Genomic DNA, 25,337 nt, shown 5'->3' with positions numbered 1-25,337 from the left:
ACATTTAAGGTATACCTCTATTTTAGAAGATAATTCACATTACGATCGACTTAACTGCTTTCAGCTACATTTATTATCATCACTCCGCCACAGAGAAATTCTCTTAAAATACACTAATAATAAATATTTTCCAGTGTTTGCGTTTTATAAAATGTATTTTAACAAGTATTCTGTAATCATTAGGAACCCATTATTCTTACTAGAATTTTAGAATGATGTCTTAAGAGTTAAGTTATGAATGCTCAGAGTTGATCGAAGCTTGGTCGAGGCTAAAAATGTGAATTTACGATAGTATGCAATTCGAAAGGCCTATGATATAACTTTAAGGTAAGAGCTTGAGTAGAGGACTTCTAGGTGTAGCGCAATGTGGTATGTTTTTAGTGCCAAGACTAGAGACGAGCCAGTAAGAGAATTGGTTACGTCGCATTCTCAGATAGCAACATTTAGTTAATGAAACAGTTTGATGGTTACCATGTGGCTGTTATTCATCTCATGCAGTATATTCTAAGTTCAACGGTAGCTTTGTATGGCTGTATACGATTCTTAGGCGCTTTTATTTTTTAAGCGTTTTAATTACCAAATTGCTTTAGCCTAATAAAAGTTATTTTGTTTTGTTGGAGATTGAGCTCCATAATTTACTACATCTATTAGATCCATATATTCAGTCATGCAGCGTCGACTTTTTAAATTAGAATTTTCTTTAGTTATATGGCCATTCATTTATGGAAAATATTTCATCAATTAACGATGGATTATCACCCTAAAATTTATTTATATTTCCTTTGAGATACGATGGTCCAATGTTACTTCCAAAATTTCAACATTCCTCTCTCTTTTGAAAGTAAAATCTTAGATTTTACTTTTCGATTCCTCAAATTTGGATCGGTAGGTATTAAGGATCATAGTATTTTTTTAATTGCCGTTGAGCACCGTAAATTTTTACAAATCTATTTATTACTTGTTGCTGCTTCTAATGGTTATTCTTTGTCGCCTGTTAGTTCATTTATATCTGTACTTGACAACCAAACTGTTTTGTCATCTTCATACTTTCACAAGTTGCTTTTGTTTCTTACCTCGGAGGATCAGACTGTGGTGTCAACGTAGGATAAAATACATGGAACGAGGATGAAATAAGTGAAAATCGAGGTAGAAAATTTCTGTTAAGAGGTAGGCAGTGTGGTTGGCAGACAGCTCAGTAGAACTTACTGAAACGATAAAAAGTTTAGCTATGAAACAAACAGGTCAGTTGTTAGAACTCTGTATTCTGATTGGCCAATGAATTTGGAAAATTTTGAAGCTGTAAAGCAGGTGCTTTTGTCACTTAATAGCCTAGATGTAGAGAATAAGAAGGCAATCTCTCCGAATCTGTTATGTTTTTGAAGTCATAATGTCCTTAGAAATTGTAACTTTCAACGAAAAACATTTACTTTGTAGAAGGTGTAATATATAGTTCCAATTCAAAAGTTGTTCACGCAAGATGGAGTTACTTTTCAATTTAAAATTTTTCTGCTTTCAAAGCAGATTTAATTTATTTCTATGATTTAAGCACTCCTTTTCTATTTAATATAAGTTTGAGTTCCTCCAATTTTGACTGCATAATATAGACTTGTAAGCAATCTAAAAGTTCTAGCGCAATTTTATGTTTATATTTTTCCTTGTAGTTTGGAAGCATGACACCTTTCAAGCCATAGTTCTTAAATGAGTTAGAATTCTTAAAAAATAGCGATTTCAAACTCAATGATATTTTCTTTTGTCCATATCTAACGTCCAAACTCTAGCTCGTTCAACATTAAATCATTAAATCAGATCGTGGAGCATATGGTAGATTTTACAGAAGAAAGCAAATTCTAAATCATCGCCAGATTCAAAGCGTCATGCCGCTAAATCATTCGGATCCGCGGCAGATGAAAGAAATTTCATAGCCAAGATGAAAGTCAGGTTTAGATTTTTAGCAGCAATTTGAAGAAGATGCTTGCTTGCACTGTAGGGTATAAGTGGCTTAACTGTACTTTTAATTGAAAGCTGTTAATCAATTCAATTATGAAAATAAAAGTGTCATTAACTTTTTGGTTACAGAATTGTCTGTTGAGAACTTGTTGGGATGCTTTACTACGCTCCCTGCCTCAGCTGTCTCCATTTCAGATGCTTATTTTTTACAAAATTTTAACAATTGTCGAGTTCTGCAGTTTCCATGATGGGAAGAACTCTTAAAATTTTAACTTCAAGAAAATAGCTTCGTTGTTTACTTTCATTGCAAAAATAGTAAAATTTTAAAATCATTGCAGATTCTAAAAAATGTATCTTTGTGAATGATAGAAAAACATATTTGGCTCTTTATAACTGGCAAAAAGTCCGAAATGTTTAGAGATTTTTAAAGAGAAGAGTGCAGCCGTCTTTATATCAGATTCCGATTCAGATTTTGAACGCCCTAGGTCGAGCCGGGTAAGTTTAGATCGAGTGTAGTATGAACGCAGACCTGGAACAAACCTGGGGCAAACATTGGGCAAATCTGGGCCAAACCTGGTGCAAACCTGGGGCGAGCCTGTGGCAAACCTGGGTCAAGTCTGGTTCACACGTGTGAAGCAGGAGCTGAAGCAAGCGAAGTAGGCATGGGCATGGATGAAGCAAAGCCTTGACCGTTCACACACGCGCAAGCAAATTAATAAAATCTGATAAAAAAATATAGGCTTCTTTGATCGGCTTCTCACGAATCATACATAAACAATTATGTGGTCTGTGATATAGACAAAATTGGACGCAGAAGGTTTACTTTCATTAGGTGATAAATTAGTAGACGAAAATGAGTAGACGAAAGCAGCTGCAGACGAAAACAGCCCCGGAGGGCTCAATCAGTAGGTCAAATGCATATCATGTGTTCCTGAAAGTAAAAACTGGACCTTAATCTCTGATTCTGGGTTGCGTAAAATGTACTCTTTTCTTAGACTTTGTAACCCTATTCTCGGAAATATTCAAGCTTGAGCATGTTTTCTTGAAACCAATTAATGTAAAAACCATTCTATTTCTTACACTTCTGTCGAGTCATATTAAAGAGCAGAATTCACTAAATTTGATTTTAACAACAGTCCCTTACAGTTTTGGATATAGAATAAGAAAATAAGACAACTGTAAAACTATAAATGCAACATATATTGCTTACTTCATAATACTAGGTTCAATGTTATTTTATAAAGAAATAAAAAAGTTATGTCACATTCTAAATAAAACCTTCCAATGAGTAGAAACTTGCAAAGATTTTTTATCTTTCTTAATTTCTTATCTGGAATTAGAACAATAAACAGGACTAGATGCTACTTCAAAGTTCGTGGCACTTCGATAGCCATTGATCTACCAAAATAGCTGCAACATCATGTCAGTAAATTCCTACTCTCTTTTTAGTGACTCTGACTGAGTAAAAAAGCAACCCATTTTTCAAGATTCTATATTCTATAATTCTAGCTTTCCGACCAACCTCTCTTGGAGTTTTTCCGAACTCGCATCATATACGTTTGTCTGAGCCTACCGGGAAAGCAGCTAACGGTTTCAAAAGTAGTTTTTTTATCCCTAGAAACCTTGTCGGACTTATCGTAGAGAGCAAGGTATTTTCTAACAGCTTCTGCATGTTTTTCTTCCAACACGTTATAATCATCATCATCATCATCATCATCATCATCATCATCATCATCATCATCATCATCATCATCATCATCATCATCATCATCATCATCATCATCATCATCATCATCATCATCATCATCATCATCATCATCATCATCATCATCATCATCGGTCGTGGGTGCCCGAACCCACAACAACAGCACGCCAAACCTTCCGATCGCTAATAGCACTCTAGATCTCATCGATGTGATGATATAATATGAAATATAATACCTACACACGAAGAAACTGAACCCTGAAAGCTAACAACAGAGCAGATGAGAATGTTATCACTTCAGCTAAATGTGACGGGTACCACAATGCGTATCAACAGTGTTGACACTACCACAGAACATTATGTGACACTACTCAGGAACATTCTAGCTGGTCATCAATTTTTTACATAAAAACCTTGTGTTGACAGGCAGACTTTAGTCAAGTACTTTGCAATGGCACAGTTTTGCACACTTTGGTTTCTACTCGGAGCCCTTTTCCTTCCTGCTTCTTCATACAGAACTGGTAAGATCTATAAGATTTTGTTTCTTTTTAAATTCATTCCTATTTTCAGAGCAATTAATATAAGAATAAATGTAAGTAGTAAGAAAGTAGGAAGAATAAAATGACAAAATCGATTGAACTATCATTTCCAATTGCTAAAACTTCCCTCTGCCAAAATATGAGTGGGCATGTGGACACCTTTCAAAAATATGAGCTTAGCCCATGGCACCTACAATGATAGACCAGACTTGTTGATCAGAGACTTCATTTCCGGGTGACCATTCTTTAGGCGATGGCTGCAAGAACAAGCTCGACCCTCGGGATAACATGGCGATTGACTATAGATACAGATTCATTATCCTACGAGAACAAACGTTCACCACTCTCCCTTTATTGATGGCGGGGCCCTGAATTTTCAAGCTCCAGATAACAAGGGCGGTGCCAAGAAATAAGAGTGGAAGGGGCTCAATTTGCAAAATTGTTTTACTAAAAAAATTTTTTTGAATAACTGACTAAATTCACACAAAGACATTCCTTTAATATTAGGTCTATAGATGGATTTATTGCGGAGCTTTTTCCCGATCGGTTTTATTTATGAAAAATTAATAATGGCTTATTGAAACATACTAAAATTTTTCGTCGGATACTCTTTAGAGTATGAACGTCAGAACAAAGATCAAAATCTTAAAGCTAGGAAATATTTGCACCCAGTCATGGATTCACTAGGTATATAGGCCAATCAGAAACGCGAGCACATTATTGTAAAGGTTGCCAAATCAGTGCCGTTTGCCTATTTAAAATATTACAGATGGTTTTCTCAGGTGGAAACGAGCTACATCTATCTAAACAATAGTGGCTTTTTCAAATTTATGAAGATAGATTCCAAAACTGCTATATGGAATTACAATAGGCCTTTACCAATTATCATCAACATCTCGCTAATATAGTTAGTCGCAAAAATCTGGGTATGCAGGTAATGCTGCCCAATAGCAAAATCGCATCTTTTAGCCGTTTCTTTATCTGCAGGACTGAGGAGGATATTCTCTTTGGATTGATCTAAAGAACAGAATCCTAAAGAAAGAATGTTGCAAGCCATCCAAAATCACCATATTTGTCGCAAAAAGCGTTTCTAATGTTTAAGCCTTGGTTCTATTCTCACTTTTTCAACATAGAAAAATTCAAGGCAGAAAAACAAGAAGACAAATGGCAACTGTTACAAAGTCCAGAGAAAAACAGAAATTCAAAAGCGATAGTGGAAACCTCGTTTCATATCTCAGAGCTGAGTTTCAGAATAAGGTCATTTGAACCATCGCGTCCCACATTCAATTCGCTTTCTTAATTGAAGTAAAGGGCAGTAGAAATTATACCATCGTACTGCAAAACAGTGAAACAGTTTTTTGGCGGTACAAAACTTGAAAATGACTTTGAAAAAAACAAACATTGTTCAATATATTGGCTAAAAGCTTTCGTCTGACACCCCTCAGAGCATAAGACGTCAGAATAAGGTTCTGATAGAGCATGTTGAAAAATATATACCCAGTTGCGGTTCGAAAAAGGCCAATCAGAAAGAGTAAAAATCCTCAGAATGCCACTTGGCCAATTCGTGCTGTTCTGAGCCAATCATAGACAAGATAGGGCTTGTGTATTCTAGGGAGGCCATACATTTGTGGTCGTTATCTGCATCAAAGGTCTTATCCTATCATAAATTATCACTATCCTATCACTTTTTAGTTGACCAGTTCCAACAAGCGTTTTTGGAGTTTCCGCTCTCGTTTGGCCGATTTGTCCTGTGTTTTGACATCATCCAATAAAGCAAATTTTCTTTAGGCACGCGGCACTGATTGGTCAACTATACCGGTCTTGTGCTTGTATTTTTCTGATTGGCCTATTTCGATCCACAATTGAATGAAAAATGCAACATCGGTGAGAGGGCTATGTTGTGAGATGGCTCTGCGTCGAAGATTTCTCGGCGACAACATTAGCTTACCCTCAGTATCAAAAAAAGCTTTTAGGAAACTTTTGAACAAGTTAGCTAATGATTTAGAGCAATTTTTTGTCGGCACATCTGTCTTTAGAGAAAAATACAACCTCTGATAATGTGCTAAGCATTGCTTCTTCTCCAGCTAGAATTTGTTTTGGTACTCTATAGAAGCTGTATATTTTCTTTTTGATATCAAGAAATTGCAGACACTCTGAAAACTGTCAATTAAGAGGGCAAGCACGAGCTGGCTAAGTTACATTGACCCCAACGAGTTTCAAGGAACGATGGTTGTTGCAACAGGAAGCTCTAGATATGTCTCTTTTGCTTAATCTGGCAATCAGTTTGATTATTGCAAAGCAGAAAGAAAGAATTACTAGTGAAAAAATCATGCTAGAAAATATATCTTGTTTCGGAATGGTCACAACAACTAATCAATTTACCAAAACATTCACTGTCACTGACTCTCCATTTCTGCACATCATGTCTAAAAAGATATACACTCTACAATGTGACGTCGACTGTGCAGTCACAGCTCAACAGTGCAGTAAATGAAAGGATCTTTTGCGTGCGTCAGATATGTTAATAAGGCAAAAAATGTTGCTGATTGCCATCTGTTTCACACGTCAATAAGACTTTATAGGGCTCGTTGGAAATTTTGAACCGATCCTTAGCTCCCGTTGAATTTGTTTGCCAACTGCTTTATCAGCAAATAGTGTCTGTATACTTTGATTTTTGATAAAGAGGATTTTTCAAGGATTAAAGAGCAAAAAGTTTATTTCGCTTTCGAGTCGGTTTACGTGTCCAATTGTGTTCGCTGAAAATTGATCATTAGTTATCATTTCTAGAACGACCTGTCGACATTTCGTTTAAAAAAATGGCGTGTCCATTCATTATGTCTTGAAAGGGCACCAATGGTATATTAGTAGAATATCTGAGATCTCTTTGAGATTTTTGACATGGCTTAACAAGGTCATTCCTATCAAGGCACATTCAAAACATAAAAATGAAGTTGGTGCTATTCTGTGCAGTAAAACGATGCCAAAAAACTCTTCATTCTCCCAATTTCAATACCAAGTCTATCGTAATTTATAGAAATTTGAGCTTTTTTAATAAACGAATAGTAACTGATCGATTTTTTATATCGTAATCCAAATTTTCAAGTCTGTAAGCATAAGTCTTTTGAGCTCAATTAAAATTTTATTCTTGTCTTTCACAGCCTGCTGAATTTCTTTTTATGTTTTCAGTAAGCTGAGTCTCGTGTTCCTTATAAACTATATAGTTTTAAATGTGCTTTTAAAGAAGTCTTTTAGAATTATTTGGAAATTCTGAGCTGCGTTGGAATATCCCGATGTCAGTATGAATATTATAAAAGAGCGATGCAACAAAATTTTGGCCTGCTAAGACTATATTTACCTTTGATCGATTTATCTTGCTTCGAAATCTAGTCTCTTCAACAATCATTTACAAACTTTTTTTTCGATTGGCAAACTAAAAATGTTTCAGTGTTAGATAAAAACGATTTAAAATATGCAAAACAACTTTTCTTTTTTTCAGTTCAAATCTGTGAGGGTCGTTCCGGGTCTCTAAACTGCAATGCTGACGAGAAAATGCAAATAGTTTATGCAAGTTATGGACGACACACAAGGCATGTATGTGGGAGTCATATTACTGCAAACACGAACTGCCACGCTGGAAATTCTCTAGCAGTGGTAAGACGACATTGTGAAAGTAAGCGGTCGTGTCATCTGTCTGCCGTTAATTCTTGGTTTGGAGATCCCTGTGTTAGTATCTATAAATACCTGGAAGTAAGATACAATTGCCTTGCTATAGGTAAATGATCACCATTATTTCTCATTCTCGATTTTAAATATTCTTGTGGATTTACTCTTATCGAAAGGTAAATTCGTTATAAAGATGCCTGTTTGTACACAAAAACTTGTCTGCGAAAGTCTTCTGATTACAGTATGGTTTGTATACTATAATTACAATTTTATTAACAAAATATTTGAGAAAAACAAAAATGATTGTTCATTCCCTCGAATATATAGATCCGTGTTTGACAAACTATCTGCGTGAAGACAACTGGCAAAGAAGCCTGAAATACAATGCATCGATCAATACGCCCAAACACTGTGACAATGCTGTTGCGAATAAATGGTTCAGGTTTGTCAGCAAGGCAGGCATTACAATTCCCACCGCTTGTCCAAAGCCGTATGCTTGCGGTAAATACAATTGCTTTTCAGTTAAACCCTGGTTCTATGTCAATATGCATTGATGAAATTTTCTTAGTGGGTAACAGCTAAATTTAAGAAAGACAATATTTTAATACGCATTAGACTTTCCCAAAGTCTGTTTTATGTTAAACCCGTACCACGCAGTAGTACGAATGCCTTACAGATTTAACATAAAATGGATTTTGGAAAAGTCTAAATGCGCATTCAAAGTAGCGACCGTTTTCACTCTCTTGAACCATCAAGTATTACAAAAATGAAAGATTTCAAAGAGCAAAGTGAACCATAGGCACATTGTTTCATCAATGTTGTTTTAGTTCTTCAAAGTTGAAAGGCACGAGGTTCATCTTCACCAGTCAAATTTCGCAAAATACCTTTGACTGACTAAAGCTATCAACTAGGGGCAGTCTTTATTAAGAAAATGGACCAACATTATCCAACAAGTAGGCTTTTTCAAAACAAAGAAGAGCTGTTTCATTATCCCTCTTGAAAGCTAGTTATCATAACTGAATTGAAAAAAAATGATTAACCAGAGGCATTAACCTTTTTTAATCCGTGGATTTGAAAAATACAAGAATTTGTATAAAGGTCATCCATATTGCTTTGTCTCCATGATCATAATTTAGCAAGACAGTCCAATTGATATTAAAAATTGTTCCTGCTAACCTTTTGCAGTGATTGTTAGCAACTGGCGTGGTTAACAATTCATTTCTTAATACCGTTAAAATTGGGAATTTTCAGATATGTCTATTACTAGAACGTTGTTGATGTTTAATGTGCAGAATTAGAAAAAAAACCCGTTTGAAGGATCACGAGCTTCAGTATTATGTAACTATTTTGCTAATGTTTAGGCACGGCAGGCTCTGTTTGGCTAAAAGGAACTTACCCGAATCAAGTTGGACAGCAAATAGGTGTTCCTGTTTGTGCAAGAACACCAACAGAATGTTGCAAACAAAGCTGGAATATTGTGATAAAGAAATGCCATGTTGGTGGAGAAACCTTCTTTCTGCACAGGCTTCCATCCGTTCCTCGTTGCCCCATGAGCTATTGTGCAGGTTTGCTTTTGAGTATCTTACACTTTTCATGCAGCACAAATTCGTTCTTGTTTTCATAAGTTAATCCAATGCAATTTTCATGTAAGTCTAATTCAATAAAACATCTTCTATGTACTCTTGCGTAAATGGTGTCTTCGATTCCTATAGTCGATCATATTCATCTCAAATAGAAAATCGTTAGCAACAAACAATGTGAAAACGTTCCTTTAACTTGGCTTGAGATAATGGTAAGATTCCTTAAATGGTATAAGTATTTTCTTTTTAGGGACAGAGGTTCCTTGTCCACCTGGGTACAATTCTAAGACTGGATATACACCGGATTGCGTGAGTATGTGTGTTTATTATATTTGATTGAGATTCTAAATACGAAATCATCTGTCCTTGTTTTTAATGTAATAATAAAGTAAAGTCATAGGGTGAAAATTTCATGACATTTTAAAGACTCATTGCTAATAACGAGCCTTTGCGCGCGTTGCAAATTGTCCAGGCGACGAACCAAACTATGGCAGTAAACTTCTACGGGTTAACCAAAATTGATTTAAGACTGTCTGAAAATGCATTATAGGATGCTTGCGTAGCGCAATGGTTCTTTAATTCAAAATTTATTCATTGGAGAATAGTTATATTATGAAACTCTGAGAGGAAATGTTAAGGCCATACCCTTGACTTTTGCAATTCGACCTGTCATCACCAATCGACCAGTCATTGCTTTTCGATTAGCCATCGATTTTTGTTTGGTCATTGCTATACGATTTGTTTCATTTATCAGTAGACAGGTAGATTTGTTAAAGTTTTATATCCAAGTTCAGCCTCGTTTTACATCCAAGGCATAACTTTGTCTCTATAAACCGCTTTGTCTAATTAGCCGTTTCGATGGGAATTTTACCAGTAAACCATTCTTTAAATAAGTATTTACAAATAATTGATATTCAAATCTGTCAAACTTTCATGTGAAGTTTTGCCTTTAAAAAAGCAGCTGTTGTACAGAGAACTGATATAATCTTTTTTATAGAGCTGTTTCCTCCTGTTACAAATGTACGCTTATATCATGGAATCGAGGAAAAGCGGCTCAAGTTTGTATGTGAGTTCTCAAATGACGAAGTAAATGACACGGACATATTTGAAGTGACTTGGTGGCAAGGAGCACCAGCAGTCCAGATTAACAAAGTCGATATTCTACGTGGCGCGGAAAGGAAGGCCATACTGCGAAACATGAATCGTTACCCAGAGCCGCCATTATTCTACCTCGGAACCACGGTGTGTATGCAAACCAAATGCACCGAATAAGTATTACAAGGAAAACCAAACATTAAACAAATATTTATAAGAGAAACCAAATATCATACAAATATTTATCAGTGAAACGAAAACTATACAAATATTTATCAGACAAACCAAATACTATCAGAGAACCCAAATATTATATAAATATTTATCAGATAAACCAAATATTACCTAGGTATTTATCAGAAAAACCAAATTTTATACCAAGGTTCATCAGAGAAACCAAATATTATACAAATATTCATCAGATATACCAAATATTACATAGGTAATTATCGGATAGACCATTTTGAACATTTATTTTGGAGCATTTTTTACCTTTTGCCTTAATAATGACGTTTTGTTTGAAAGGATTGATTTATCGCGAACCGCATTCTCTGACTCTTCATTGCAGATATCTTGTAGAGTTCGGTCTTGGTTTGAGCATAAGAATAACACAAAAAGCAGATATGTTGAGAGCAACCACTTTTTTGCAGGAATAAAGGTATATGTTTACATTTTGCAACTTTTAAATGAGTCATTGAATTTTCAACCAAATATATTTGTGATAATCTTACAAAAACCTAAATACTTGTACCTTATAGCAAAATCAGGAAATTTCGTCAAGGATTAGGGCTAAAGGGAAAAAGCAAAAAGGAGGGGGCTACGGTAGAGCTTGCAAGCGTTTTAAGTCGACATTGGATTCCCTAATAATGTTGATGCATTGCGAGGTTTTTATATAAATAAGCTAAAAGCTTTATAATTAAAAGACAATTATCTTCACATGCAATTATTTCTTCCTGATTGTCACAGACACAAACACTTAACTTTTTGCCTTTAAAGTACAGTGTTACTTTCTGTGGGGATCATTTTACATTCTTCAGCAGTTAGTTAGAAAAATATTGCTAGACGTTTTTAGCCAATAAGAGTACAAGCCATCTATTGAATCAAATTATGGCTGCTCTTTGCGATTGGTTGAGTGTTGAAATTGTAAAAAAACAATCTCATGGAAAGGTGTTGACAATAAAGGGCCCCGTTAGTCACCAGTCAAGTTGTTTGGCCTTAGATAGTCAAAATTTCTTATAACTACAAAACTCCTGATATTAACTTTTCGTATACCAAAAGAAAGATACTTATAATGTTTATTGACTTTTTGCTCTTTTTCAAAAGAGCTCTTCGCTTAAACGAAATTCTTCGCCTGCTTCATTGGACTCTCTAAGTCATTCAGTATTTGCCACTCGAAACAACCTTAATTAGTCATAAGTTAAAAAAATGTTTGGTCATTAGTTTTAGGTTTTTCATATAAATCAACCATTAGTCAGTTGGCAAAACAATATGCTAGTCTGCTAGTCGAAACCACTCCTGCATTCTCTCAAAAAACATAAACGTTGACACTTTGATCGTTTGCTCGAACGCCAGCTTGTTAAAACTGCACTATTCATGAAAAAAGTTTAAATAATCAAAAACCATTGAAAGGTTTGTTTTAAACTTTTTTTCACTTAAAAAATTTTCATTTGTTGGCCGCTAATTTTGCCCTCGTGATTACTTGTCGGCGTGTTCACATTCATCGTCCGTGCAAGCGAACTTAAAGTTTAAGATCGTAACTAATGTAGCCAACATGCAGCTTCAAAAAGCAAATTTAAAATGAATACTTTTAATGAAAGATGAACCACAGTTCATATTTGTCACTTTCTTGAGAGAACACATTTGTTTGTACTAGGACTCGTGCATGATTATTTCTTGTACCTTAATCAACGTTGAAAATATTCAGGTTTATCCAGAGCAACTGAAATTTCGACTGTCAGAAGCAGGATCACCCCTAAAGTTAATGGTAAAGAGCACAGTTCCGATTATCTGCGAAAAATTTCACGGCTGTTTCGTACTGGTCGAAATAGGACAGACTGGTTCAGACTCTTTGGTAGACGTGTGCTCTTTGAAGTTTGATCCAGGCAAGGCAAACCAAACGAAAGAAATACAAGTTGTTGCATTGAGAGACTTTGTTAACGATGGTGACCATACAATGTATGTGAAATTTCATATTTTTGACCACATTGATCCTGTCGACTGGAACCTTCACAAAAGAATTCCAGATATCCAGGTATTTTGATGTATATAGTGTTAAAGCTGTTTTGCTTTGGTAATTTGAAAAGTTCAACAAATTGGTGCTTTTGTAGAAATATCAACCATGTTTAATGAAGGAAAATTTTGAAAAATAAGATTGCCCTCATTTATGGTTTAAAAAAAATATGAATCATTAAATTTTACTACAGGATATAATGTATATTATTTTTAATCAACAAAGAGCAAGGTTACCCTAATAGTTACTTTTGCTAACTGTAACACTTTTTATCTATTATAACGCATGTAGAAAGAATTGAATTTTAATTAAGAAGCACTGGAACGTTCAACTGAAAGTAAATTATGTTTAAAATTGTTTTTCAAAATATTTACTTCTAGCTCACAAAAACGAAGCAGTATTATCTTTTCAGTAATCACATTAGCCCTTGTAAGATAACATTTTGAAATACGACAATGTATGACTTTTGCAATAGCGCTGTCACGGGAGGGAGTGGAGGTGACAAAACCAACCAGATCTCGTCAGGATTAGCTTTTCATCTTCTCTAATTTTGCCAAGAAAATATTTAGGAAGTGGCGATATTATTGGCATCGTATTTTTTGTGATGAAATTTCATGACTTTAAAACTGCCTTTATTAAGATTATGTAAATAGTTAGCTTTGGGCGCTTTTTTCGAAAAATCAGCGTTCTTTATTGTTAAAAGGACGCGTTCTTTTGTTAACGAAGAACATGGCCTAAAATGTTTATTTGTATCTCTTCCCTCCACAAGAATCTAGTGAATGGCAATTCTCCATGTACTCTTCTAATGTTGAAAATTCAGGTATTGCCAGAAAGTCACCTAAGATTGACACTATTTTGGTCTTATTTTCTGGTTTTAATTTCATTCTCTGCAGATTATGTCGGTAGACGTCGGTACAGAACGATGTACAACTACTGGAGATCCACACCTCACCACATTTGACAAATTGTACGTTATTCACGTCTTTAATTTTAAGAGCATTATTAAGGTGCTAGTAAGAGAGCAAATTTACATCTGGATATAAAATCGTCAAGGACAGACAATAGTATTGTTTGTATAATCTAGATAGCATACTTTTACTGTAGATAGCAAATTTAATACAGAAACACATTCATCTTCAATTGCTGATTGTGATTTCAACAAGTTTTTTATTAAAATTATTTCTTCATATTTCAGTTATTATCATCATTATCAAGTTGGAGACTATGTTCTTGTCAATAGCACATGTAGAAAGTTTGAGGTATTTTCTATTTATTACTTTAACTTTTAGCAGTATTACAAATACATTGGTACTGTCTCTTCCATCAACTTCAAAGATTTATTGAAATTTCATGTTGATGGTCAAACATGAACCAGTAAAAGAACTCCAGCACAACTATCAATTTTATCTATGTCTTCACCTTGTATGCTTTTTCGTCCATCTCAACCCAGTGTAAATCCACCTTTTTAAGAAATGCCATTTTTAAGAAACTTATCAAAGGATAGAAAACAAGCAGACATGTTTGATCTACATCTTAAACAGCAGAACTATTCATGTTGTATTATTCGTTAGGTGCATGTTCGAACATGGAAGTGCGCCAGCGTGTCATGCAATTGCGGTGTTGCGGCAAGAGAGGGAGATGACGTAATCGTTGTGGATATGTGTCGTGATAAGATTCCAAGAGCCAGGTTTGCTAGCACAGTTGAGCCACATCCAGATACGAAACTACAAAGAAATCGCAATGGAAAAAGTTTTGAGGTGCAAGTATATTCAACTTAGAATAAAATAACACCTTATACAGAAGCAAATTATACAGAAGCTTGATTTTGACAGCATATGTACGATATCATAACAAAATTATAGCAATTTTTATTTCAAGAAGTTAGCTAGAAAAACATTTTTGGCTGTCATTTCAGTGGGAAAGTAAATGATAGATTTATCTTTGTCTGCAAGATTAAAACAGCTTTGAAAGTCTGTTGCCTTCAGGGCAACGTTGACAATTGAAAAATGAGAACTGAAAAAAATTGAAAAATGAGTTTCACAGATTGAAATTGTAGAGGGTTGTAAATTATTATCCAACAAAGTGATGGATTTAGACAGTTGCTGGTTATAGTGGATGACCTGCGTTAAATCTGGAGATATCTGAGCGTTTCCCGCGGTGACGAAAAAAGATTTGATCATTATCTAATAAAAATGCGTTATTTAGAGTTTACGCAAGTTCCTCTTTGATCAATTATCATTGTAGATATGTTTAAAGTTGGCCTTTTAGCTCAGGTCATCCACTTTTAACAAACATATTCTCAGACACTATCTGACAAAACATTTTATGCATACACAGAAATCTAAAACCTTTCTTTATCGTTCCAGTTACATGACAAACATCATTTAATGACGTAAAATGCAATAATTTGTATGAAATTCTGGTGAAAAGTCCAAAGTAACAATCAATTTTTTATCTTATACTCAAACATGACCGTAAGGTAATTATCTATATGTGACATCTACATACAGATTTCCTTCCCATCTGGAGCATTTATTCGTGTTGATATGCACCGTTGGATCGGCAATCTTTGGTATGCGAACATTCAAGTGCAAGTTGTAAGTGATGACTTTAAATGTACACAAGGTCTGTGCGGTACATTCGATCGTAATAAAGATAATGAATTGACTGCCAGCGATGGACAAGTGGTTTCTGGAAGACATGGCTCTATTGCACCTACGCAGTTCACAGAAAGTTGGAAGTACGATATCATCTGCATGTTTTTCTCATTTTCTGACCACTTGAAAAGGCATTACCGAAAGGCATCTCTTTCGATAAAGCTTTTTATGTAAATAAAGTGTTTGTATGAAGTTTTGCGTTTAAATTAAAGTTTTCAGCAAACATTGTTTTATAAATTTTTTCATAATTGCTCCGTCTTTCTGGAGGCTGAAAAGGATATTTTATACGAAATAAAATAATTTCTCTAAGAATTTGTCTCTCTTCGGAGCTTCATTTGAATGGTTGCCATATGTTAACACCTTTTCTTAGTAACTTTAGCAGGTTTTGTTTAAATCTCCAGGCTTTTCTATAACAATATAACAAAGCTTTTTGTCGTGGAACTCATAATTGAAAGTACCTTCTTTTGCCCAAAAACCTGAAAATCAAAAATTTCCAGCAATATTGATTTACTTTTTACGACCATAGCTCGCGACAACAATATTTTTTTAAAGTCTTTTTCAATTCGAATAACTGATCATCTTTTTATCTGAGAATCCCAACTGGAGAGAGTCTGTTTTACTACCGTGGTGGACCACGAAAATGCCATGGAAAGCGCGTCAAGCATTACTGCAGCTGCCAAGAAGACTGCTGTGGCAAAAGAAAAGTGAATTGTGATTTCACTAATTTTCAAAAAAGGCCAAAATACAAAAAGGGAAAGCAGTTCTGGAAAGACCTCAATTTTCCTGGAGGGAGACACTGCGGAAGAAGGAAGAGGAGATCAACAGCCGATGCGATTATTCTTCCTGACGATGAAGAAAGTCTTTGGGACTATGTGTATGCACCGGAGCCCCTTAAGGCTGTTGTACCAAACTGGCCAACTCCACTTGGGAAAACATTAGCACAGACAAGAGCTTACTGTGACCAACAACTTAGAAATTCGGAAATTGCCAAGATTTGCAGCAAGCTACTCGATGTATTTGATGTCACTGATTTTGTTACAGAATGTATTTCTGACGTTCAGGTTCGTGATTGGAACAAATATCTTAAAGCTATGATGAATGTAGCCGGTTACACCAAGGTTTATTATAGAAGTCATTCACTCGAAGCCGTTCTTAAGAACAATAGGAATTGCGTCTTACCATAGTGTGATAGCATGCTTTTTTAGACATAGTTGAACCGCGATGCCCTTGAAAATATAAGTTTAATATTTTTCTATCCTTAGATAAGTGACAACTTTACATTTGTCTATTCTGCCTTGGAGAAAATGAAGAATTTTTGCGAAGAAATATCTTTGAAAGACTTGACTATTTGGAAGAAAGATCCGTCAAAAAATGGCACTCTAGAGCCACCCACTGTGATAGAAAATGTACTGTGCCCGAATCAATGCAGCGGCAATGGCATATGTGTCAATGCCACTTGTAAATGCAACAATGGTTTTGTCACTGCAGACTGTTCCATAAGAAGAGGCGAGGAACCTGTTGTCCTTACGAACTGGCCTCAGCGTTTAGACGGATTGTGTGACATGCGGAAAAGAGATTGCACCTCCACCCGAGTGTCTGGATACAACTTCATAGATTCGGAGGGTCTCAAATGTAGAATACACCATGCAGAGGTAAACACAAAATCAGAGAATTGAATAAAAATCGGCAAATCTTTATAAAATATGCATGCGATGTTAAAATTCGGCAGCCATTACTAGAGCTTTTGCTGGTGTCTCATTTTGTCTTTTTGAAAATACAGTATATTTTGCCTTTCAGAGGAAGCTAACATTTTGATTTTCAAACTGAAATCCCATCCGCTTTGTCATTTTTTTGACTAAAAGTTTGGTCAAAAGGAATAAACCACAGAGATACTAATGACAGAAAATGCCTGCACGGAAAGTTTTTTCGATGCTATAAAGCGTTTTTCTCCAAAGGTGTTTGACATCGAGGGTTTCAGAGATATAACAAGCCCTACTGAAACATTTTAAATACTTTTCAATCGTTTCTGAAAAGGTAATAAACAGGGCGTTTTGATATATTAGAAACATACCACTTGAAAGTTCTTATGATACTGATAAAAGTCTTTGTGTATGGTGAAAAAAAATTGCTTGTAGCTCTAAAAGGTTATTGATAATGTCATCATCATCATTAGCCTGTCACACCACTGCTGGCGGATGGCCTCCACATCTTTCTCCACTCATCACGGTTTTGGGCACTCTGGGTCCACGTGCTGCCTGCCTTCTGCTCGATCTCATCTCTCCATCTTCTCTTTGGTCTTCCTTTTTCTCTCTTCCTGTACCACGGAGTCCATTCTGTCGTTTTCTTAGCCCATTCGTGGTTCTTCATTCGTGCTACATGTCCTGCCCACTTGCCTTTGGCTTCAATCACTTTCTCGATGACATCCTTCAACCCTGTTCTTGATCTTAAGTCTTCGTTCCTGATCTTATCTCTCCTTGTAACACCCAGCATTGATCGTTTCATGCTCCTCTGGGTGACTGCCAGTTTCTGTCTTTGGCAGTTGGTAAGTGACCATGTCTCAGCTCCATACGTCATTGATGGCAGTATGACAGTGTTCATGATCTTCCTTTTGAGACACATGGGCATTCTTTGATCTCTCAGAAACGTGCTGTACTGTCCGAATCTCTTCCAAGCAGATGTTACTCTCTCGTCTATTTCTTTCGCCATCTCATTTCCTGGTGTTAGCAGTCTTCCCAAGTACTTGTCATCATCCACCTCCTCCAGTTGTTCTCCATCCACAATTATTTTTTTTCTTCTCCTTTTCCTTGCTATTTCATTGCACATGATTTTGGTTTTCTTTCTGTTCATTTTCATGCCATCTTTTCTCCTTTCCTTGTTCAGCTCGTTGAGCAGCTTGCTGAGATCCTCTTCGTTTTCTGCAAATAAAATGATATCATCTGCAAATCTCAGGTTGTTCATTTTCTCTCCGTTGATGTTAATTCCCTCTTCAACTTCCATTCTCCTGAATATTTCTTCCAACGCTGCTGTGAACATCACTGGTGACAAGGTGTCTCCTTGCCGCACTCCCTTCATGATCTTAATCTTTCGGCTAAGTGATTCGTTCCGAACCTGAGCAGTGCCTCCATCATATGTCTCTTTCAGGATGTTGATGTACTTCTCCTCTACGCTGTGCTGTTTTAGCGCTTCAAAACAGCCTTGTGCAGTACAGAATCAAAGGCTTTTTCGTAGTCTACAAACGCCATATGAATGGATATCTTATACTTCTTGGTTTTCTCGAGTATTTGCACGACTGACTGCAGATGATCGATGGTTGAATGACCTCTTTTGTAGGCAGTTTGTTCTGGCGGCTGGTGGTCACTCAGATTGTTATCCAACCTTTTCTTCAAGATCTTCATGAAGAGTTTGTAGACTTGGGAGAGTAAACTGATTGGTCTATAATTAGCAAGGTCTTTCTTGTCTCCCTTCTAAAATATGAGTGTTATAATGGCATTTTTCCACTCGTTGGGTATCTTTTCTTCAGTCATCACTCTATTGAAGAGTGTTCTCAGCTTTGATCTCACAACTTCACCTCCGGCTTTGAGCATTTCAATCACAATCTGACCTTCTCCCGGTGCTTTGTTATTCTTCATACCTTTTATGGCATGCTCGATTTCACTATCAAGGATTGGTGGTACATTATCTGCTTCTTCTTTTCTGTGTTCTGGGCTACATCTTTGTAAAGCGTTTCATAGAATTCTGCGCACCTCTCAAGAATTCTCTCTCTGTTGGTGATGGCGGTTCCATCTTGCTCTATTAATGCTGGTATAAGAACCTTGCAGCCTTCTTTTTCTTTTGCTCTTTTCAATCCTTTCCCACTCTCAATTGCCTCCTTCACTTGCATCGTGTTGTGCTCTCTAAGATCTTCTCTCAATCTCTTCCTGATGGTTTGACATAATTTGTTGTACTCTCTTCTCTCTCGGTCATTCAGATCTTTCTTTGCCATTGCTCTCCTTTCTTTTAGCAGTTCTTTAGTTTCCTGCTTGAGCTTCTCCTCTCGCCGTCTTTCCTCTTTTCCTGCTGTTTCCATAGCACATTCCTTAATGGTCTTTGTGATGTTGAGTGCCATTTCCTCCGCACTGTCCTCTTCTTGCAAGGCTTCAAAGCGATTTTGCAACTTCAGTTGAAATTCATTCTCTCTTTGTTTCAGGGCGTTGATGTTTACTTTCACTCCTTTTGGTCTCATCATTTTCATTCTTTCCAGTCTTGTATTCATTTTGATCTTACTTCTGACCATTCTGTGATCACTAACGATGTTTACCCTTTTTATGACATTGACATTCTGGATCATGTTTTTATTTACCAAAATATAATCGTTCTCGTTCCTGGTTTCGCCATTTGGACTTATCCAGGTCCATTTTCTGATCTTCCTCTTCCTGTAGAAGGTATTTCCGATCTTCAAACCTTTTGATTTTGCAAATTGCATCAGTCTGGTTCCCCTCTCGTTCCTTTCTCCAAGACCAAACTTTCCAACTGTCGCCCCGTCGCTTTGATGATGTTGTCCAACCTTTGCATTAAAGTCATCCATTACGATCTTGTATTGACTTTTATTCTTCTCCAATGATTTTCCAATCTCCTCATATAGCTCCTCAACTTCTTCATCATTGTGACTCGATGTTGGCGCATACACTTGTATTACTTGTAGTTGGTATTTGCTGTCCACTTTCAGTGTAAGCGACGTCACTCTGCTGCTCTCTCCTTCGTACTCTATAACTCGGTCCTCGATGTTCTTGTTGACCAGAAAGCCAACTCCTCCAACAGAAAGCCAAGAAAGCCGACATGCCCACTTTGCAACTGTTTCAGTTGCTCTCCTTTCTTTCGTGTTTCTGACAGTCCAATGATGTCCCACTTGTAACCTATCAGCTCTTGCTCTAGCTCCTTCTCTTTCTTTGGATCTTTCAATGTTCTCACGTTGTAGGTGCAAATATTTAATTGTACTTTCGAAACCCGGGGATTCTTAGCACCCTCTGCCTTTCGGCTGCCGGGGACTGAGGGCCGTTGTGTGTTGGGTGTATTCATGTTGTGGGTGTGAACCATGACTCACCACGATGGTTCAGTGCGGATTGGTGAGTTGCCTGCACCCTAGATTTCTCAGGGGTGTAGGACTATGAGGCAGGTAGTACGAGGTTACATATTACTTATAGCAGACTTAGAGCCTGACCTGACTTGAAGATGTACTTAACTCAAAATGAAGTTAATCTATATATAGTCCTAGTTTTTAAATGCTTTTGAAAATATTGTAATCTTGTAATTTTGTTTCAGCCAAAAGACGGAGGCTACGTCAAATTAGATAAAACAGACGTAAACCAAGCCTTTCTATTAAGTTTTGGTGAGATTATGTGTGAGTTGGACAAGCTGCCAACAAATGTCGAAAGGTATGGGACGGGCGAAAAAGGCATTCCTGTTGCAGCCATGTACATCACTGTCGCCAATGACGCAAAAAATTACAGCAAAGGCCAGTCATTACATGCAATCTATGATTCAAAATGCATGAATTGTAGCTTGAATGAAACGTGCTACAAAAGAGTAAGAGTCTTTGATTATGATTTGTCAAAGACATGTATTTATTGTTTTCAGGTTTTGAGTTCTGCTTCAGATTTTTTTCCATGTATAAAGTTTATTGTTGGGCTCAACTGTCCCTTTTTTTAAATTACTTCAAATATGTTTGATGTATTGTTGAAGTTATGAAGAAATAAAAGTGTAAACTTTTAAGAAAGAATTTTCAGGCAAAAGCAGCCAGAATTGTTGCCTCTTATCAACTGAAAAATGGAACTTGAATTAACTTATAAGACAGATCTGATAACCTGCACTCCAAAGAAAACGAGATGGAACCCGGTGAATATTGATATCAGGTCGTTCCATATTCACCATTCTGATGAAGCCTGTTCTGATGTTGATAGACAATTTTGTGAATTGAAAGGAAAGGTAAAGAAAAGCTACCACTATTATACGACATGTGTATAAAGTATTAAACCAAAGGCAATCTTAGATCTCTTTCTTTACAGGCAATTCAAATGGTTAGTCAAGTAGCCATGGTCAAAATATATATGAAGTTTATTTAGCAATTTTCAATTATTTTCGAGTTATGGGAAAAGTATCAGCCTTTATACCTTTTTATGTATTATTGCTAGCCTAATGTTGATACAAATAAATTAATCTAGTATTAAGTCTGCATACAGCTAATTGAGTGTACTTATTTCTAATTTCTGCAAAAGTCGTACTTCTATTGAAACTTGAATATAAAACTAGCCAAATGTTTGTGAGCTTGAAAACACAAAATTTATAGAATCAATGTTTTAATTGACAGGAAAGTACGTGTCTGATTAACGGATTCTGTTTCAACAAAGAAGAGGCTAACCCCTTGGACTACTGTGCCTTGTGTGACCCACTTGAAAATGAGTATCAGTTTTCTACACGAAAAGGTGAGCTTCGTGTTTTTTAATGTTTCCTCTTATTGTGAAAATGTGACAAATTTTTCATATATCTTCGAGCAATTTTTTTTGTTCTGAAAAGCTTCTTAAGCATCATATGTCAAGTACCTTTATCTCCGATTCCAATTCCAAAATTTGTACTACTAAAGGAGTCTTAAAACGTAACAAATTGTTTCAGAATTAAGACTTCAGTTCACTTTGCCATATAAGCTGGCAGAACTGGCTGATGTAACAAAAAACATATTCGACTCAACTAAAATTGTATTAATAAAAGACCACAAAGAAGAATATCGATTTTCTAAGAAAATGTTTTTATATATCATCATGATTCTTCTACATATACAACTGAAAAGTTTTATAAAAATTATCGTTTTTCACTTAGCTATTCTGAAGCACTAGTAAAGGGGTAGTCAAAAAAACACTTAAGCAAAACGTTGTTATTTTTCCCTTTCATTTAGCACATTCTGCTCCAGTTATTGTTACTGAGACAAGGTCGAGGAGAGCAGTCGTAGGACAGGAATTCAGTTTGCAAATGGAGGCGTACGATCCCTACAATCAGACAATTACGTTTAAACTTAAAGAAGACTACAAAGATGTCAGTATAACATATGATGGATTACTCAAATGGAAACCAAAACATTCTGGAATTGGCAGTTTCACTGTTGTAGCAGTAGGCAGGTGCGGTAATGAGGCGAGCCTCAAGCTGTTGATAAATGCAACGCTGTGTACTTGTAATGAACAGGCAGTATGTATATTGATGCAAAATGGTACGGACGATAGAGTTATTTGCAAATGCATTGATGGATGCACAGGCCCATTGTGAGTAGGAAAATATCTTGCTTCTTTTTTTAAATATCATGATATGCAAAATATTATTAAAAGGTTTAATTTCATTTGAAAAACGAAAAGAATATTTCTGGTTTAAATTTGCATCAACATCCCAAATTTTATCTTTCAAAATTTTTTAGTATGTATCTTTCAAAAGTATGTTTCAATTCATAGTTAAAGAACAAAAAATAGTAATCTATAGTTTTCCCGTACATCTTCTCCCGTTTGTATTGTCATTTACTTTTTTGGATCTTTTTTTAGCAAAGACTTCAAGAGGAATTTTTTTAACCTTTGATTCTTGTCTTTTAACGAATGAAATCTTCTATTCCTTGCAGAATTTTTGATGAAAGTATCTATGACCCTGATTTTTTTTTCTTAAGCATATCCTTTATCTCTAACTTGTGTTAGACATACCACTTTCTGCAGCAGATTACTGACACCTTTTATGCTTGAATGAAAAATTTGAATTATTCTTTGACAAAACATTTTGTTATTTGAGTTTGGAAATGTAAAAACTGGTAGGAATATTGTTTAGGAATATAGACAGGAATATAGATTACTAATTCTCACTGGATACATGGACCTTTTCGCTGTGAACTAGGCTATTTATTTGTCCTCTTGAACAGTTACCTTCTTTGATTTAATATGTTGTTATTATTTTAAATATATGCCTATTTTAAATATTCTTCTGTGTGGCAAGGGGCGACGCAATGGATGTGTCTTTTCTGTGCGCACGGGCTAGATTTTATATAAGTCAACATTTCCTTTTTTGTTCAAATTTACTGCCTGTCTACGTTGAGATGACGTTCAGAAATAAAAATTTAACTTTCAAAATTTTTCAGGTGCTCTGAGCCTCTACCTGGCAAAGAATGCAGCAGTGGTGAGTAGATAGTTGTAAATCACACAAGTATGCAGCTAAACATAACAGATAACTCTAGTTGTTTTTGTCTTTTCTTTTCTGCTTCCATTAGGTTGCAGTGTGTTTAGCTGTATGCCTTATCATCTAATTGGATTTTATCTTTTTAGCCAAAAAGCCTAGAAAACTTGCTGCAGACGAATCAAATACAGCCATAATCGTCATTCCAGCAACAATTGCTGCTGTTCTCCTTCTAGCAATAGTTCTTTTTGTCTATTACTTTCGGAAGAGACAGCAAAACCGTAAACAAGAAGAAGAAGATTGTGGTAACAATGTTGCATATAGCAAGAAGAATGGAATCGCAAAGGTTTTTGAAAATGACATATATGCAAGCACAGCCACGCTGACTTGAAACAAATCATCAACTAAAAATGCTCTCAAAAAGAATACTACATGAATCTTTTATTGATTATTATCATTTATGAAGAAACAGATGTTCCTGCCATTCAGCCTGTGACATTTTACGTACAGTAAGACCAAGCTAAAGCTAAACCATGCTGGGCATGTTTATTTCACTTTTCATAGATATGAGCTTACGTTCAGATATTTTAAAAATTCAGAGTGAATGACAAAATCTTGCAATATTGAATATATATATAATAAGCATCAAAATTTTCAGGAATAGAAATCTTTGCCATTTCCAGGGATCAAATAAGCTTTTCAAAATAAATGGTTACGACTATAAATGGTCAGCATTTTTTCGGTTCGCTTTGCGCTGAAAAATTGTCGCGCGTAAATCAGGCTTTACAGATACTTTTGATCGTCATTAGCCTCAGTTATATTTATGCTCTCTCAAAATTGTGAAATTTGCGGTATAGAAATTCTTCTGCTAAATTTTGAAAGAAATCATAAAGATTATGTATTATTCAATTTTTACTATGAAAAATGACAATGCGCATACAAAAGTAAAATTTCTGAATTGATCATACGAGCAAACGAGCCAAAATCAAATATAATTTGAAAGTTGCTGAAAAAAAGCTTCTTAGAAATCTGGCTACAGCACCACGATTTTTGCACAAATTTCTTTTCAGTTCTTCATAAAAAGACATTGTAATTCTTGTCACGGAAAAGTAGAAGACATTCTACAAATTCATTGTAATTTCCATGTTAGTATGCTAACATATAAAAATGTTTGTATATTTGACAAGAGTTAGTATTCCAATATTTTCGTCTTCCCTTTTCTTTCTTCTCTCTTCGTGTTTGGTTTTGGATTCAGTATCTGACATCCCCTAGTTTAAATGGTTAATATCGGTCTTTCAAAAAGCGTTCTGAAAAATTATGCTTCCCTTGAAAAGGTTTTCTGTATAACGACTCTGAAAATTGTCGGAATAATCAACTGAGTTATATAGTTGAATGCTATAAAATAACGTTTTTACGGCTTTAAAGGTGATTTTTAGATCGTGATTTGAAAATGTAACATGAAAACACAAAAATTTTGAAAATCAGTAAAACCTCAGGGAACTGACTTTTGCTGCAAGGCTATTGTTGGTTTAAACTGGTTCCTAATTCTTAGAGCCAAGTTCAGTGGTATTATGCTAAAAGAATTATTTTGCTGCATTTGAGGACGACAGAGTCAAAATTCAAAGCAACAAACATGAAATACTTAGAATAATAGGAATTATTGTTACTTAAAGGGGAAACTCCAGTACTGGTGTGGCCATGTGTCAGTAGATTGGCTATACACAAATACTGAAGATTACTACAATTCTC

At 35.6% G+C, this 25,337-nt stretch overlaps 1 protein-coding gene across 1 annotated transcript; it reads left to right on the top strand.

Moving 5' to 3' along the window:
• The first annotated feature begins 3,966 nt into the window (after positions 1-3,966).
• Positions 3,967-25,030, top strand: LOC135690050 (von Willebrand factor D and EGF domain-containing protein). The gene is made up of 19 exons (XM_065207493.2): positions 3,967-4,173; positions 7,688-7,963; positions 8,182-8,355; positions 9,216-9,419; positions 9,685-9,747; positions 10,432-10,676; positions 11,098-11,187; positions 12,454-12,780; positions 13,653-13,726; positions 13,955-14,018; positions 14,331-14,516; positions 15,270-15,499; positions 16,009-16,477; positions 16,679-17,068; positions 20,715-20,978; positions 21,760-21,874; positions 22,342-22,702; positions 23,554-23,591; positions 23,738-25,030. The coding sequence occupies exons 1-19, from the start codon at positions 4,104-4,106 to the stop codon at positions 23,977-23,979; spliced, it is 3,882 nt and encodes a 1,293-aa protein (XP_065063565.2). The 5' UTR covers positions 3,967-4,103; the 3' UTR covers positions 23,980-25,030.
• Positions 25,031-25,337: the final 307 nt, after the last annotated feature.

The sequence above is a fragment of the Rhopilema esculentum genome, chromosome 5 (assembly GCF_057945365.1).
Source record: "Rhopilema esculentum isolate cy_ngs chromosome 5, ASM5794536v1, whole genome shotgun sequence".
Classification (NCBI taxonomy): domain Eukaryota; kingdom Metazoa; phylum Cnidaria; class Scyphozoa; order Rhizostomeae; family Rhizostomatidae; genus Rhopilema; species Rhopilema esculentum.
This window is presented reverse-complemented; position numbering and strand designations above follow the sequence as displayed.

Coding starts and splice junctions, on each gene's coding strand:
- LOC135690050 (XM_065207493.2), top strand. CDS start 4,104: ATGGCACAGTTTTGCACACTTTGGTTTCTACTCGGAGCCCTTTTCCTT. Junction 14,517..15,269: donor GCAATGGAAAAAGTTTTGAG/GTGCAAGTATAT, acceptor ATCTACATACAG/ATTTCCTTCCCATCTGGAGC. Junction 15,500..16,008: donor CAGTTCACAGAAAGTTGGAA/GTACGATATCAT, acceptor TTTTTATCTGAG/AATCCCAACTGGAGAGAGTC.